This window comes from Vigna umbellata, chromosome 9 (assembly GCF_029865625.1).
Source record: "Vigna umbellata cultivar VRB3 chromosome 9, Vumbellata_1.0, whole genome shotgun sequence".
Lineage (NCBI taxonomy): Eukaryota > Viridiplantae > Streptophyta > Magnoliopsida > Fabales > Fabaceae > Vigna > Vigna umbellata.
The window spans coordinates 7,522,099-7,539,435 of NC_142173.1; the positions used below are offsets into that span (position 1 = coordinate 7,522,099).

At 35.3% G+C, this 17,337-nt stretch overlaps 1 protein-coding gene across 2 annotated transcripts in view; it reads right to left on the reverse strand.

Annotated features, from left to right (window-relative positions):
- LOC124840067 (ARM repeat superfamily protein) overlaps nt 1-9,922 on the reverse strand; it is a 30,298-nt gene extending 20,376 nt beyond the window's left edge. For both annotated transcript variants that reach the window (XM_047316057.2, XM_047316055.2), the window contains exons 1-7: nt 9,770-9,922; nt 9,623-9,686; nt 8,955-9,063; nt 8,339-8,401; nt 6,770-6,879; nt 2,700-2,766; nt 1,361-1,432 (exon numbers count right to left, since the gene is read on the reverse strand). In XM_047316057.2, coding sequence (XP_047172013.1) covers nt 1,361-1,432; nt 2,700-2,766; nt 6,770-6,879; nt 8,339-8,401; nt 8,955-9,063; nt 9,623-9,686; nt 9,770-9,824 — 540 coding nt within the window. In that variant the 5' untranslated portion in view covers nt 9,825-9,922. The remainder of the gene's footprint in view (nt 1-1,360; nt 1,433-2,699; nt 2,767-6,769; nt 6,880-8,338; nt 8,402-8,954; nt 9,064-9,622; nt 9,687-9,769) is intronic.
- Nucleotides 9,923-17,337: the final 7,415 nt, after the last annotated feature.

A 17,337-nucleotide genomic window follows, 5' to 3' on the forward strand; every position in this document is an offset into this window, starting at 1 on the left:
GAGGAGGAGGTCCGGCAAGTCGACCAGAATCGTCACGGTGTGATTCCGACACCGGGATGACGGCGCGTGACAAACACACACCCGAAACCAGCTGAAGAAAGGCGGCGCATGGAGGCGCTTTGAGAGGAGTCTGGTTCTGACTCCGGCAGGGTTGACCGTCGCTCGAGGAGAAGATCCAAATCCGCTGGTCATCGGTTAAAACTGTGACGGTGGCCGGCGGCAGACGGTGGTGGTGCACAGCGTAATTATCAGTGAAGGCAATGGCCTTTCATGGTTCCCTGAAGAAGAGACTTCCGATCTTTGATTGACAGCCAATGAGAATGCCGAAAAAGATTGGGCATCACTTAAAATACCCATTCTGAGATGAATTCTGGAAGTCTAGCATATAGCTAGGTGAGATTCAACTCTCTGGAAGTATAGCTTATAGTTAGGTCAGATTGAACACTTATAGCTAGGTCAGATTCAACTCTCTGGAAGTATAGCTTATAGCTAGGTCAGATTGAACTCTGGAAGTATAGCTTATAGCCAGGTCAGATTAAAATCTGGAAGTATAGCTTATAACTAGGTCAGATTTTAACTGGAAGTACAACACAACTGTGTGTAGCTATTATAAAAAAAAACAAATGTATTTGGTAATATTGGAGAAAGGCTAGAATTCTAAGCAGAACTTGACTAGGGGCAATTGGAGCCCATTAAAAACATGTGTTAAAGAAGAGACTTTTAGGGGGCCGCCGGTGGCCATGGCGGCCAGCCGCCGACAGACAACAAAGACAGCGGAAGCGGATCAGACAAGCTCTGATACCATGTGGAAAATAAGACTGGTTTATTATTCTCAATCATAAAAAATACATTCTGATACTCTCTATTTGTAATAATCTAATTCTCCTAAAAAGGGAAATAGGGAAACTAGAAAAGTAAAATAAAGGGAAATAAGGAAACTAAAATAAAGGGAAATAGGAAAACTAGGAAAGTAAAATAAAATAAAAGATTATATATCTATTTCCTCTAATTAGGAAGATTCTAAAGATATTATCTCAAATTACAATAGTCCTCACATAACCCTATGCATTTGTCAATTTTGTTACACTACTTCCATGTCAGCCCCTCTCTTTCCTTCTTTGTTCCTCTTAACAAAGACCATCTAAACCTTGGGCCTTCCCACTAAATCTAGGCCCACACCTAGAGTCCAAATAAACTCAAGTGGCAGAAGTTTCTTTAAATTTACTCTCAAATTCAATGAAGCAATAGGTCAAATCATTTGGTAGAGATTTACCACGTATTAAAGGTAAATCTCATAGTTTACATGTTAATATATTTAACAAAAAATACAAATCCATGCATAACAGATAAATTACCATACCAGTGATGAACATTGTGATGCTATAAGCTCCAGATCTATCTCACCTACTTTGCTAGATGGAAAGATAATTTCCTACAATAGCACATCATGTTAGAAAGCAATCACATAGAAGGTTCAACTGCTTTCCTTTCATACAAGGGAAAGACATTTATCTGCAATAAGAAAAGTGTTTGCATACTATTAGATATTTAGATATCTTTTATCTTTTATCTTTTACTTATCTATTATTATTTCTTTTTGTTCACTATTTGTAATCTGGGCTTATCCCATATTCTCTTTATTATAAATACATTTTGTAAGATTGAGTTAGGTTTAAAGTCTATTTTTAACATGGTATTAAAACCAGGTTAAAATCTATCTTAGTGAAATTTGACGTTTGTTGGATCTATTGTTCCACCTACTATTGGACCGTTTTCGAACCACCTATTAAAGTCTAGTCCCATGCTCAAGATATATATACCTCAGCGTGATAAGAGTGTGTTGGAAGTCTCATATCAACTAGAGATAAAGCCAATTTAAAGTATATATGTGGGTGCAAACCTCACATTACAAGTCAATTTTGTAGGATTATATTAGGTTTAAAGTTATCTTCTTAACATGGTTTGTTAGATATATTAGATATCTATTTATCATTTATCTTCTCTTTATTATTATTTCTTTTGTAGGATTGAATAAGGTTTAAAGTTCTCTTCTTAACATGGTTTGTAAGATTGAATTAGGTTTAAAGTTCTCTTCTTAACATGGTTTGTTAGATATATTAGATATCTATTTATCATTTATCTTCTTTTATTATTATTTCTTTTTATAGAATTGAATAAGGTTTAAAGTTCTCTTCTTAACATGGTTGGTTAGATATATTAGATATCTATTTATCATTTATCTTCTCTTTATTATTATTTCTTTTCTATCATTATTTGTAATTTAGGCTTAGCTCATATTCTCTTCATTATAAATACACTTTGTAAGATTGAGTTAGGCTTAAAGTTCACTTCTTAACATGATATTAGAATCAGGTTATAGTCTATCATAACAAAATTTGATGTTTGTTGAATCTATTGTTCTACTTACTATTAGGTCATGAACCACCCATTAATGTCTAGTCTCACGTTCAAGATGTATATACCTCGACATGATGCGATGTATTGAAAGTTTCACAATTTTGTAGTGTTGAGTTAGACTTAAAGTTCACTTCTTAACATGGTTTGTTAGATATATTAGATATCTATATTTTATCTTTTATCTTCTGTTTATTTGTTATTATTTCTTTTCTACCATTATTCTACACACTACACAAGGGAGATTACTCTTGTACCTATTTTTCACTATATTCAACACATACCATGCCTTCAGGAAAACCAGCTAACTTTGTTATTGCATCTGCTGCTACGGCTGCAACTTGTTCATCACTGCACATGTGAGGAAATCAAAAGATCTATTATGTAAGTGAACTATAAAAAAACGAGTAATTATTAGCCAGCAAAGAGATCTAAACAAAGATATGTAAAATAAAGGACAAGTAATTATAGAACCCTATTAAGATGCATCCCTTGACCACATTATAAAAAGGGTCCTTTACAGAAATCTTGATTTACTGCTAAATGGCAGTTTATTGTCGAGGTATTTTAAGAAGTTTTAGATTTTATTATGTCGATATATTTTACGTAGTTTTAAATTTTATTTCTATTGGTTTTCATTTTGTATATTGGTTATATCTTGGTTTTATTACTAACATATCAATACCGCACTAAGGGATTTGATTCCTAGGATAGGTTGTACTTGTTTCCTAAATTATCGAATCAGGGTATGTAATATATATCAGATCATGTAATCAATATTGGATGTATGTTAGGATATAGGGTGGTAAGGGTATAATGGGTAATGGGTTTAGGATAGAAGGAGGAATTATATAAATAGTACTATATTATGTTGTCAGGGGGGATTATTGAAGATTATTTTGTAAACCTGGACATTGGCCAGAAGAGGGGGATTAGGCCTTCGTTAGGGTTAAGAGGGGGATTAGGCCTCCATTAACACTATCAGTGTACTTTGTTCTCAATATCAATACAAAAATCCATTCTTTCATTGTTCTTTCTATCTTCTGAGTGTGTTCTAGTTAGGTTTCCAACCCAGGAACCAAACAAATTGATCCGACCTGCCGGATCGAGAAGCAGAGCACTGCCGTATCAACAGGAGAATTGCTAGATCGAGAAGTTGCCGGATCCAATTAAAGGCGGAGCAAGACGGTGGGCAAGCTACCGCTTGGGAGAATAGAATCGAAGGGAGGATAATCGTGATGGAAGGAAGAGACAATACCTGGGAGAGGAGGACCAACGAAAGGAGCATGGCAGAATACAGATGAAATATGGAAGAAATACGGCAAGAAACGGCCGCGATGCGTCAAGACTTACAAGAAATCATGCAAAGGCTGGGTGGACGAAACAGGAACCAGGATGGACACGGAGATGGGGGCCAAGCGTCCATCAACGAGAATCAGAGGGTGAGGCGGAAAGACGAAGGAGGAAGGGAAGGCGAACATACTGAGGGGCAAAACAGCTGGCAGAAATGGGTGGCGCTACCCGTCTTCGAGGGGATCGATCCGCTGAATTGGATCAATTGCGCAGAGAAATTGTTCGAGTTACGAAGGGTATTGGAGGAGGAAAAGGGGCGCCTAGCTGAAATCAGTATGGAGGGGAGCGCTGGCTAGTGGTTCAGAGCATGGAAGGAGAAAGCAAAAAATCATTCCTGGGATGGCTTGAAGGAAGCCCTGGTGATAAGGTTTGGAACCATTGTTGAGCGTTTGGCAACATCGAAACGGATGGGGACGGTGGAAGAGTATGTACAAGGAGGCGAAAAGGTAAGATCGGGATTAGCCGAGCAGTCCGAGGCCGATCGCTATAACACAGGCCGATCGAGAGTTGTCGAGCAGTCCGAGGCCATAGAAGACCAGTTGTCTTGGGAACGAACGAGCGATGAGGTGACAAAGTCGGAGGCCGATCGTTATAGCCCATGCCGATTGCTAGTGGCCGAGCAGTCCGAGGCCGACCGCTATAACACATGCCTATTGAAAGTTACCGAGCGATCAGAAGCCGATCGCCATAATCCAGGACGACCGTTCGGTCCAGGCCATCATTGGCCAGAAAAGAATCGAGGGACGGTTATTTTGGAGGAGGATGAAGAGGTGGAGACTAAGGAAGCTGAGACCGAAGTAGACCAGAAGTAGATGGAGATGTCCGCTTTCTCGGCTGGAGGCCTCACTCAGCCAAAAATGAAGCCGAACGGTTTGGTAGGGGGCCGAACAGGTATGGTTTTGACCGACAGTGGAGCCAGCCACAATTTCATAGGCAAGGGACTGGTAGAGGAACGGGGTTTACCCATGGAGGATAACCAATCGTACTAGGTGAGCTTGGGGGATGAGCAGAGGAAGAAAACCAACACGGACCGAACGGTTGAAGATAGCGGGAAAGAACCGAACGGTAGATTGAGGGTTGTCGAGCGATCCGAGGTCAAGCACAATATCCCAGGTGAGGTTGCCGAGCGGTCCGAGACAGAATTAGACCTGAAGCAGACAGAGTTGTCCACTCTCTCGGCTGGAGGCCCTATTCAGCCAAAAGCGATGAAGCTGCACGGTTCGATAGGGGACCAAACGGTATTGCCCATTATAGGACGAAACCGAACGGTGTTAACCAATATAGGGGAGGAACCGAACGGTAGAAAAGAATGGGAAAGCAAGCCGAGCGATATAAAGATAGGAAGGAGAAAACCGAACGGTAGAAAAGCATGGGAAAGCAAGTCGAGCGGTATAAAGATAGGGAGAAGAAAACCGAACGGTGGAAAAGCGTGGGAAAGCAAACCGAACAGTATAAAGATAGGGAGAAGAAAGCCGAACGGTATAAAGATAGGAAGAAGAGAGTCGAACGGTAGAAGAAGCTATTTTACAGGGAAGGATAAGAAGCTCCTCGCTTTCAAGGAAATAATGCAAACACGAAAAGGGTCCTATAAAGTCTGTATCTCATCTCGACCACCACCCAAGCCTCCTGACTGGAATTGGAGGGCATAATCAGTGGGTTCCCTTCATAGAATAACAAGCTGATAAAGAGGAGCCAAGAGATCAAGTTTTTCGGTTCCAACCTTGAGGACAAGGTTGTTCTACAGCGGGTGTAATGTTAAGATATAGGGTAGTAAGGGTATAATGGGTAATGGGTTTAGGATAGAAGGAGGAGGAATTATATAAATAGTACTCTATTATGTTGTCAGGGGGGATTATTGAAGATTATTTTGTAAATTTGGACATTGGCCAAAAGAGGGGGATTAGGCCTCCGTTAGGGTTAAGAGGGGGATTAGGCCTCCATTAACACTATCAGTGTACTTTGTTCTCAATATCAATACAGAAATCCATTCTTTCATTGTTCTTTCTATCTTATGAGTGTGTTCTAGTTAGGTTTCCAACCCAGGAACCTAACAATGTATGATTTCTTAGTAGGTCTAAACCACAAATATGATCAAGTTAGAGTTCAAATATTGGGAAAGGAGAAGGTTCCAAGACTCAATGTACTGATGGAAATCATTGGAGTGAAGAAAGTCAGAGTCTATTGCTAGAGACTGCTATTGCAGAAAATTCAACAATGATTGTTGAAAGAACAACAGACATGGTTACAGACTGAAAAAATGGAGGCCCTTTTAAAAAGATGGAGAGAAAAAAAGGAGTATGGTGTACCTATTGCAAGAAGCCACGCCACACTAGGGATAAATGTTGGAAGTTGCATGAAAAACCCAACAACAAAGATTGGGGATACAAAGGAGGTCTTCTAAAGAGGGGTTTAAACAGCTTATGTTGTTGATTCCCATGTTGTTCCAGAAAATCAAAGGATTCCTAGAAATCAAAGGAGGTCTTCTGAAGAGGGGTTTTAATTATGTACACAAGCCCTACAATGTAGGAGAATTACAGAAAGAAAGAGTAAGGTCCTTAGTAAACTGAAATTGTTCGATTTACATAATCATACATAAAGACAGAGGAACTCATGCTTAGTAAACAAAGTACCATCAGATCAATAATAAATAATCTCATGTTAGTTCCCAGTATATATAAGATTACTTCCGATTACTAGAATCTCATATAATATCTCATAGATGTCACGAGAACCATCAAGTACAAGTTTTAACCCTCTTTTATAAATTACCAATATCAACCTTTCTTTCATAAGCTTCAATTCAATTTCTTATTAAAATTAAGATTTGATATTCATTTGTATCTTGGATTATGTCATCTAAAACAACTAGAAATGAAAAATGCATGAAATATCCCTTACCTATATTTCTAGGTATTGCGATAGTCAGCATAATTATTTTATTGCAATAAACACTTCAGCAAAGTCAGAATGATAAGGAACTCAAAATACTTTCTCTACTTACCCTTTTATGATGCAATCAAGCAAAAGAGGATATATGTTGAAGTCTTTAATTAGACGAGCACTTGCAGCAACTTTGTCATCATTGTCAACACTCTCTAGAAGGCGACTTACCTAAAAGTTGCTACCATGTCAATAAAAGTATTACTACAAAAAGAGTGATACATAAGTAATGATTTCTTTATTTAAACTCATATTAGACATCACTATGTATCTTAACATCTCAGCTATGCCAACATCCCAACGCGCACCAATAATTTGCCATCACATGAAAAGTTTATTAAAAAGAAAAAAAAAACAGAAAACATGGGGGCCAAACCAAACCCATGTACAAAAATACAATGCAAACTTCCTACTAAAGACTAAACAACTCTAAATTGGAAGTTGAAACCTATTATGAAAGAAATCAAAAACAATCTTTGATGGCATAGTATCATACCCTTTATAGTGAATCTTAAACACAAAGAAGCTAATTTATCCTCACACTGGTTACCCTCCCTAACAAATAGTAATTTGCATATGTAAAAATGTCAAGCCAAAATGATTTCCAAATGTAAATTTGTAGGAAATAGGAAAATTTTAGGAGATAAGAACTTCTTTGGCTCTTATTTTTTCCAAGTTTTTTGGGTACTTGATATAACTAGGTTCAATGCATAATAAGAAGCAGCGGCATCTTAATTATTCTCTTGTAAATTGATTTTGCATTGATTATCTTTGTAATTCTCTTGTATATAAATAAATCCGTTCTGCTGGTTAAAATTATCAATCAAGCATATCAAGAAAACATTTGTTTCTCTCCTCTAAAAAATATTCACCGGTAACTATCAAAGAATTTCAATTATCAACATATACAACTTGGAGGGAACGCTTCATTAAATCTTAAATGCCAATGCATAGTCATATGTCCAGCATTCTTTAATAAGGAGAAACACTACACTGGATTAGGACAAAAACGATTGGTAAGAGGACATACTCTCCCCTATACACAGACATGATAGTAAGAGAAACCAACCTTACAATAAGTAAATGATTAAATATGTAAGACAAAAATGTTACAATTTTCAAGGATAGACTCTCCCAAATAGGAACCAGGTAAGCCAAAGCAAACAAACACCAATTGGGTGAAGGTTCGCAATTATTTTTATATCTCTAAAACACCATTATAACAACAACCCTTGGGGCTTGAAGCATGGATAATGCCTCAAATCCACTCTACCTCATGCTGAAAGTAAATTTTATTTTGAACTCAAAGATCTTACTTCTAAAGGCTCATCATGTCCAATACTAACTATCTTAGCAGCTTAATCTATAAGGTAAAAGGTTCAAGATTGATTCTATATTTCTACACACATGTACACATACTCAAGAATAGGCCATTGGTAGCCCACATATATTATATTTGAGGATTGACCGAATAGAATTTGCAAAGATCTATGTACAGAAATAGTAAAGTACATTCCATTAAACATAAATTATTTATCTTTATTGGTGGGGTTGAGGGTGATGAATCCTCATTGTCAATGCAAGAGAAGTATTTAAACAAACTTGGCATATATAAAGCATATCCACATACTGTTTTGCAAGATAAGGATCTGACTGCTTGAGATTCTGCCAGCAGACCAACTTGAACAAAAGGCTGAACCAAAATCATAATAGCAAAACAATAAGAATAACCATTACAATGATAACACAGTTAAATAGGAGAATAATACAGAACCTTATGTATGCAGAATGAAAATTGTTTGCTAATGATTCAAATGTCCTATTCCAATAACACTGAAACATTATATGAAGATAGAAAATGATTATATAAATTAAAAATAGAACTAATATATCCAATCTTTTAAATCGTAATGGAAGACTTGGAACAAACATTCAATTCCCCACAGATATTATAATGGTCAATGATGATCAATTTACAGAGAAAGAAACTCTAGTTCAATCAGTTATCCAGTGCATAAGAAACAGAAACAAAAAACTTGAGTCAATTATTGTAGCTAACTCTTGCGAATTGTTTTTCTCAAAAACAATAATCTAACTAAAACTATAAATAGATAATATTTTGGCAAAACATATAATACACCTTAAAAAAATATATATAGTTTACTTGGACAATTTGCAAATCATATTCCACTAACAATTTAGAAATCAAAAATAGAAAGAATGAGCTAAGAGTGTATATTGCAAACCATATACTGCAGGATCAAAGAAGCTCCCAACGTCGTATTGAATAGCTTTTCAACACATGCAACAAGAGTATTTTCTATGTCAGGCACGTCAAAGTTAGTCTGTAGTGCACTGCAAAATTAAAGGAGAAAATCAAGAGAAAATTTCTCCAGAACGAGGTATTATGTCATATGTCATCGAATTAACAGTAAACCCCAACTTTATGTCATGACCAAGAAGAGAATTTTAAAAAAAAAAAAAAAAAAAAACTACCAACACAGAGTCATACAGAACAGACATCATACATGCAAATAAGTTCTCCACTGATCAAGATTCTAAAACTAAATCGTTTTTATTTTTTGTAAATAGGTGAAAGCACTTCGTCTATCAAATCATTATAATGTACCAAAGAGAACCATGAGTTGTATATTTTTAATCAAAATGCTTTCAATCAAAGTCAAGAAGAAAATTCTGAATGCACACAAGTCTTAATGATGTCATACCTAACCCCCCAGAAAAATTCAGCATAAAGACCATATATAAATTTCCATTCTTAGCTTTCCTTTTTTTGAAGAACAATCCTATGCACACACTCACAAACACCCCCATTTTAAACCAAGTAAAAACTCCTATAGGCAGCAAAACATAGAAAGATGAAAGGGTACAGCATAAGTGAGAAAAAGAAGCAAACTTGATAATGAGTGTAAGAGGGAAGCGATTGAGAAAGTCCCTAGCGGAATCATCGCTTTGCACCCCTGAAATCGAATCAATGTTATTCTCAAAGTGAAAATACTGATAAACAAAGAAAAGGGAAGTGAATAACAGGTAAATTAGTAACCTGGGTAGCGACTAAAATCAGAAGCTGCTTCGAGAAGTTGAGATAGATCACCCATGGCGTCAGTGGCAGTGAGTCTGAAGCAGAAACTATAAATAAGAGAAAGAAAAAAACAGGAGAACAGGTGGCAAATGATGTTCTACGTGTAAAGCAAGTATAAACTGTGCCGAAAAATATTTGGTTTAGTAAGACTGTTACTTTTAATAAGGACAATAAAAATCAATAAATCTAGATTTGGTGTAAATTAAAGGATAAGATTTTAATTTTAATTTCTTAAAATTTAATTGTTATGTTTTGATTTACTTGTGCAACTTGCAGGGGGGTTTGAGTAGTGAGTGACATGTGAAGCGTAAACAATTGTTATAGGCCGATTGGAGTTGGATTTAGGTTTTTGCTTCTTCCATTCCCAAGTTTCTACTTGCACCCCTCATAAGATTTGAAATACTTTTGTTTTCCTTTGGAGCTTTATTTGAAACCGGGTTTGATAGCACTCATGATCCCTATTTTCGTCAGGTTTATTTGAAATGGTCCTAGTTTTTTTTTCTGTTCAATGTTGTCCTAAAGAATGTAATTTATGTTCAATTTAGTTCTTTTTGCAAACGGCGTTTAAATTGTTAACGGTCCATTATCCAGCTGTAAAAAACTCAAATGAGATGACATTTAGAAGATGTCACGTCACCATCTTCTTCAACCTTCAGCCCAAACAAAAACTGAAACCCTAATTTCTCTCTAACCACCTAACCCTAGTGTCGTCACACATAAACCCTCAAGCAGCCACCACAATCACCAAAGACCTTCAAACGCAACAGAAGACCATCACTAGGACGCCGCTGAAACTACCTCCACGCGCCACCATCTTCATCGCGTGCCTTCACCATCATCTTCTTCCCAGTTCGCGCTGCCCCATAGCCCCGCCACCAGCACCATGTCATTGTGCTCATCCTCTCCTTCCACCATCAACCTTGCGTCAGTCGTCACGAAGCGCACTTCCACCATCATCAACTGCACCGGAAACCTGCATCAAATCCAATCCAAAAAACCCAAAAAAAAAACCCAGAAACAACACCGATGTGATTCGCGATGTCTTCGCGAGTTCCTCCTTCTCCATTGACGCAACCTAGCAGTTCGAAACCCTCACCCTATCGCGCCTAAGAACCACCATATCTGCGAACCTGTTTCTCCCTCGTGCTTTCATCAACCTGCAAAGAAACACAATCAGTCCAAAAATTCCCAAATTAGAAACCCACAGAACCCTAATATTGCACATCCACCTAGTGCAAGACCACCAGCATCCATCACAAGGGCAAGGCTGCAACGTCTTCATCTTCTTCTTCATTGAGACACCATCGCCGCGAGAGAGAACAAGAATTGTGACCACCACTGGCGCGCTTCTATCATCACAACAACTAATGACCCTTCTTGATTAGGACACGTGGCAGCTCCACATGGACAGTTAAATGTCATCTCATTTGGGTATTCCACAGCTAGACAGTTGGTCGTTAACGATTTAAACGCCGTCTGCAAAAAGGACTAAATTGAACATAAATTACATCCTTTAGGACAACATTAAACAGAAAAAGAAACTAGGACTATTTCAAACAAACCTAACGAAAATAGGGACCATTAATGTTATTAAGCCTTTGAAACAGTATTCTCCTTTGCCTCGGAAGAGAAGTATTCTTGAAGGGTTGGTTGTGCGTGTCGTCGTGTTACAATGGTGAAATATCAAAGTCCGAAAACAAACTTTCACAAAACATTCTTTAGTCAAATTTCTTGCAAAGATTATTTATTTATTTTCTAAATAAGACAAGGTTGATACTATTATTAAAAAGAAAAACTCCTTCACTTTAAGTATTTAAGATTTTCTTTGAATCTTAAATTAAAATCTTGATTATTCAATAGTAATACATGACCCGTGATTTCTAAAACATTACAAAATATTAAAAACGTGTTTCTTTGAAATGATAAATTTGAGAGAGTTTTTCTTTGAAGGGATTTGAAATAAAAGTGAAAGAATTTAAAAGTGAAGTTTGTAAAACTTTGTCATTGATAATAAATAAATAATAATAAAAATTACAATTTCACCCTTATAATTTTTATAATAAGAATAATTATATTTATAACTATTGTTATTATTGATATTAGTATTATTATTAATTATAATATATATATATATATATATATATACATGTGTGTGCGATTATGTAATTAGTTTATAATATTAATGTAAAATTTTCAATCATTCTCTCAATAATAAAGTATGACTCAAACACACAACACCCACAAGAATTAATTTCCTATCCGATTTTTTAACATTAGTTTCCTAACCGATTTTTTAACTCCCACACATGATTCTTCACATCTTCACATTTCTAACCATGGAATCGATTAGCAATATATTTTTCTCCCCTTTGGAAACATATGTAAATGGATTCTTCTTTCCTTTCCAAGTATACGTAAATGCAACAACATTGTAACATAGTGTGGAAAATTGATAAAATTCAAAATTTATCACAGTGCGCGGAAACGTATTTAAAGAAAATCTTATTCAATTACATTATTTCAAGTAATAAAATAACGAAGAAAATACTCTAATTATATTGTCTTAACTTGTAAAACAAAATAGCTTTAAATGAATCCCAAGGTTATTCCTCATCCTCTCTCGAGTTAATCTCGCCTTTGGAACATCTGTAACAATATATGCTCACGTATAACACATTATACGATCATCGCTGATAATTTCATTCACAAGCACACAAACACAAACATATATGGGGTAAGCTACCGATAAAATAATTATGACAACATGATACATACATACTGATTATATCAACTATAATCAAACACACAATAAGATACATAATTTTTTATTGTACCAATCATAATCAAACACACGATAAGATACATACCTTCTGCTTATGTCAACCATAATCAAACACCACATACATAGTAGTAATAACAAATTATTCATAATCCTCTAACATAAACAATTCAAGCATACTGAATTACTCGATCCCCGATTCTTGAATTTCGATCATCAATCTTTGATCTCTAACCCTTGATGTCATCACTAACATTTCACATAGACCATTGGTATATATACTCATTAGCATCCATGCTAACTACTTATTATAACCATTATAGTAATACCATTATCAAGATAACATAATCTGGAATATCTCAAGTACCATGATCATCATCATATATACACCACCATCATGACTATCACAGTCATGAGCAACACAATGAGCATCATTGTACCATAATACCATAGTGGAAAGAGTCCATCTCACTCTTGTACCCTGCCTAACCAATTGTAGCCATTCCTACAATCCACATGTAGCCTCCCTTACAGGACATTTGTAGCCTCCCATATAGATCATCTCCTTCCAATGTACACAAGACAAAAGGAAGCACGTATCCCTAGATTAAACCAATATTTGCGAGGTACAACAAGTAGACTTATCCTTCACTCTCATGTTCATCAATCACATATTCAGGTACATCCCAACACTCGTTCACGCTCCACTCTCAACCACAAGTCAAACTAATCCTAAACATAACCATTAACATCAATCTTTGATTATTATCATGTTCCACAACTCCTCAAGCTTGGTTCATGTCTATTCTTCATCAAATTCGCCATTTTTCACCACAATGCATGTGATAATCGATTATCACTTAAGATAATCGATTATCTCAGTGAAATTTACCTAGAAACATCACGTAGGAATGGATAATTAATTATCATCCTATATAATCGATTATTCCCGAAACTACACTCAAAACCAATGCGTAGATAATCGATTATGACTAATGATAATTGATTATTGCCGAATGGAAACAATTACTAGACATCATTCAAGCATTCAAGCATACATACATCAATCCTAGATCACGTGCAAACATAGTTAACATATAATACATGCATTCATGCATCACATACCCATGTAAACATACTCAAACACATATAATACATCACTTGAATCATCTAGATTCAATCATCAACATGTTATACCCCTAATAATAGGGTGCAAAAGAATCTCCGATAAAAACACCAAATAGAGTTTTCAATCAGCCAAACTAATTAAGCATAACATTTACAAATAAAAACCAAGAAGATGAAAATTCTTAAAATGGAGCTGCTCATGTGAGGCTATTTTCTCCCAAACTAAACCTTCGATTAAGGATACGAAAGATCAAACTGAATAACCGTACGTTTGGAATCCACTGTTTAAAACTTAGCCTGATCCAACGGTGAACGACTTCACAATGACGAAAACACTAGTGTAGATTTTATGAAATTCTCCAGAATAGAGCTTCTGGTGCGAGGCTGTTTTCTCCCAAACTAGACACTTGATTGATGATCCGAACGGTTAGAATGAAAAATGATACGTTTGGAACCCATTGTTCAAAAGTCAGCTTGATCCAACGGTGAACGACTTCACAATGACGAAAATACCAGTGTAGGTTTTATGTTATGTAGGAATGACTTCTTCTCTTCCTTTCTCTCTCACTTGGCTTTTTCCCTCTCTTCAAATGACTCTAATGTGTCCTACTAATCTGACCCATTTCCAATAAACAAGTGAGACATAATGATTCACATTATTTTTCCTATTCTCCACATAGGAAGAGAGTCTAATAACCCAACACTTACAACATATATTTGCATGGAAGCATCCAAGCATCATAACTTTGTTCTCCCTTAGCATCAAATCCTTTGTTGGGATAACCCAACAAAAGATACATAACACATTCGTAGGGAAAACTCATCACAAATACTACATAAACCCTATGTCCATTCATACACAAACTCTTACCCAACAATAACCATAAATAATCATAATCATATACACATGTATTAAAACAAGGATTACCAATCAAAATAATCAAGAACACATAACATACAACCATAAACAAACAAAGGTAAGTTTTCCTATACCTTGGCCAATCATATGGCTTTATCTATAACCCTAAAACACCATCAATCTTCCTTTACACTAAGAGTTTCACGTCACTCTCTCTTCTTCTCCCAAAACGTCAATCTCCTCTCTTCCTCTGTTTTCTCTCGTTGATTTAGAGTTGCTAGGGTTTCTAAACACCAAACCACGACTTAATTAATTTCAACCCAATTAAATAAAGGTAAAAGACCCTTTTGCCCCTAGGCAAAAATATAAAAAATAAAGAAATAACATAACAATTATGTTCTAACAAAATATACAGTCAAGAACACTAATTTTCAAACAAAAACCTAAAGTCTCAAAACTACTTTACTTTTAAAAAACCCTTATTTTTTCGGATCTTACAAACGTCATAAGATATAATGGTAGAATTATCATTTATCCTTACAAATGGTTGAAACGACGTTTTAGTTGCACGAAAAGACAACAAATCCCAATCCTCACTAATGTAATATAGGACTGACTAGAGAATCAATCCATAGACTCGATGAAAATTAAGTTTAGAAAGTAGAATTTAATCTTGTGTTATTTATTTACTAATTACTACTCTAATACAAGGTGAGGATATTTAAAAGAATGAAACTGGAAATAATTAAAACTAGATTCTGTTTGAAGAAAGAAAGTAAAAGAAAAGAATAGAAAATAGAAATCTAAACTAATAGGAAATGGACCTAAAATGTACAATAAAAAATGATATCAAACAATATCAAAACAACACTTAGAAATAGACAAAACAGAACCTATTTAATATATCTAGGAAGAAAAAATCATTATTCAAAAGAGCAAATTCAAATGAACAGAAAATATGAAATCATTGCCTAAGCTAAGCCAATCTAAATTATATTCAACAAATATAAAAGCTAAGAAACTTAAATGTTAATATGTTCAACAAATATAAATGTCAAGAAACCTAAATGCTAAATGATTATGAACCTATACAAAATGTTAAAATGAAATAATGGGTCTAACCTAAAAAGTTAAAGAATAATGCAATGAATTAAAAGCTTAAAGTGAAATGAACCATAATTATAGAACCAAAATTTAAAAGATCAAAACTAAAATCCAATTATCAAAACTCTCAAACATAAATGATCAATTCTAAAACATTAAGTAAAGGAAAAATTGTAATGGTTGAAGAATCACTCCATCAGAATCTAAAATTTGGAAATCAAAGAAATTCAACTAAAACTAAAATCATTATAACATAAACACCTAAAACTATTACTCAAACCATGAATCATTGATTAAACTCATAAATTAGAATCAAAATTGCAAAGATTAGTGCAGAAAAGTGTTCAATCACAACAGAGGAAGAGATCTGTGAAATTATACCCACTTTGGGGTTTTTGAGTTCATATTTCAGAACCAAGAATGAGTAAATTCCAATTAATGCACCCAAACATAACAAGTTCATCGTTGATTTAAGTTTTTAACCAAAACCAGAAGCACATTCCTATTCTAAATGCAATTAAATCTTACACCTAATCTTTAATGCACCTTTAAATTCCTACTGAATCCAATTGGCATAAGCAAATCATCATTCTCAACTTGAATTTCCACAAACAACAATCTAGAATCCATAAGAACTAACTAAGATACTTGAAATCAATTAAAACAACCTAATTAAAAATTATATAAACAGAATTGTCATCACATGAACTCAAAAAATATATCTAAAATTGGGTAAAACTAAATGTTGAAACATAAGAGCAACATATGCATGGAAAATAGAATGAACAATTAGAATCTAATCGCTGAAACATAATAATACCAAATCATAAATTGTAAAATGTGTTGGGAATGCAAGTGTGAGTCCAAGTCTCACATTGGGTAGAAATGAGACAGTAGAACACTATATAAGGTGAAAGAACCATTAACCCATTGCCTTAAGGTTTTGGGTAGAGATTGGTGTCAATCTCTTATGTGGTTGAGCTCAAATCTCATTAGTATTGTATCTCCTTTGTAAACCTCTTTCTCGATAGACCCAACAAAATGCACCAATCAATTGTCGAGAGGCATCAGAATTCAACACAAATCCAAAGTCTATTACTATAAACCGAAAATGAAATCGAGACAATCATAGGCTGTCACCACTGTGATTCGCTCCTAACAGTTCAACTAATCTAGGAGAAATGCGAAAAAAACCCCTAAGAAAACCTAAACCTCTTGAACTCATACACACCTAAATAAAGTCGCTCGTGTCTCTCGTCCAAAACCCCCTATCTATCCTATTTTCTATTGTCTATTTACATACCCCATTTTGTAGGGGCTTAGATTAGAGAAAAAGAAAGGTTAAACCCCTTTAGTTGTCTCTATTATTGTGGGTTTTTCCCAATTTGATCCCGTTTTATTAGAATCCCCAGTTTAGTCCTAAAAAAAATGCTAATTTGAGTCAATTGGAACCCTGCCGTTAAATTGGCGTAACGAGGTTAAATTTTTGATGAGTTGGGACGTTGACGTGGTCAATTTTTTAAACGTGGCATTTATAGAGCTCTGAACGTGGAATTTAAGAACATTTAACATTTTAAAATTAGAGATTTCTGAATGTAAAATGTAATTAGGGTTTGTTGGTGGATTTTAAATTAACCCTAATTCCTAATCACATGGGGC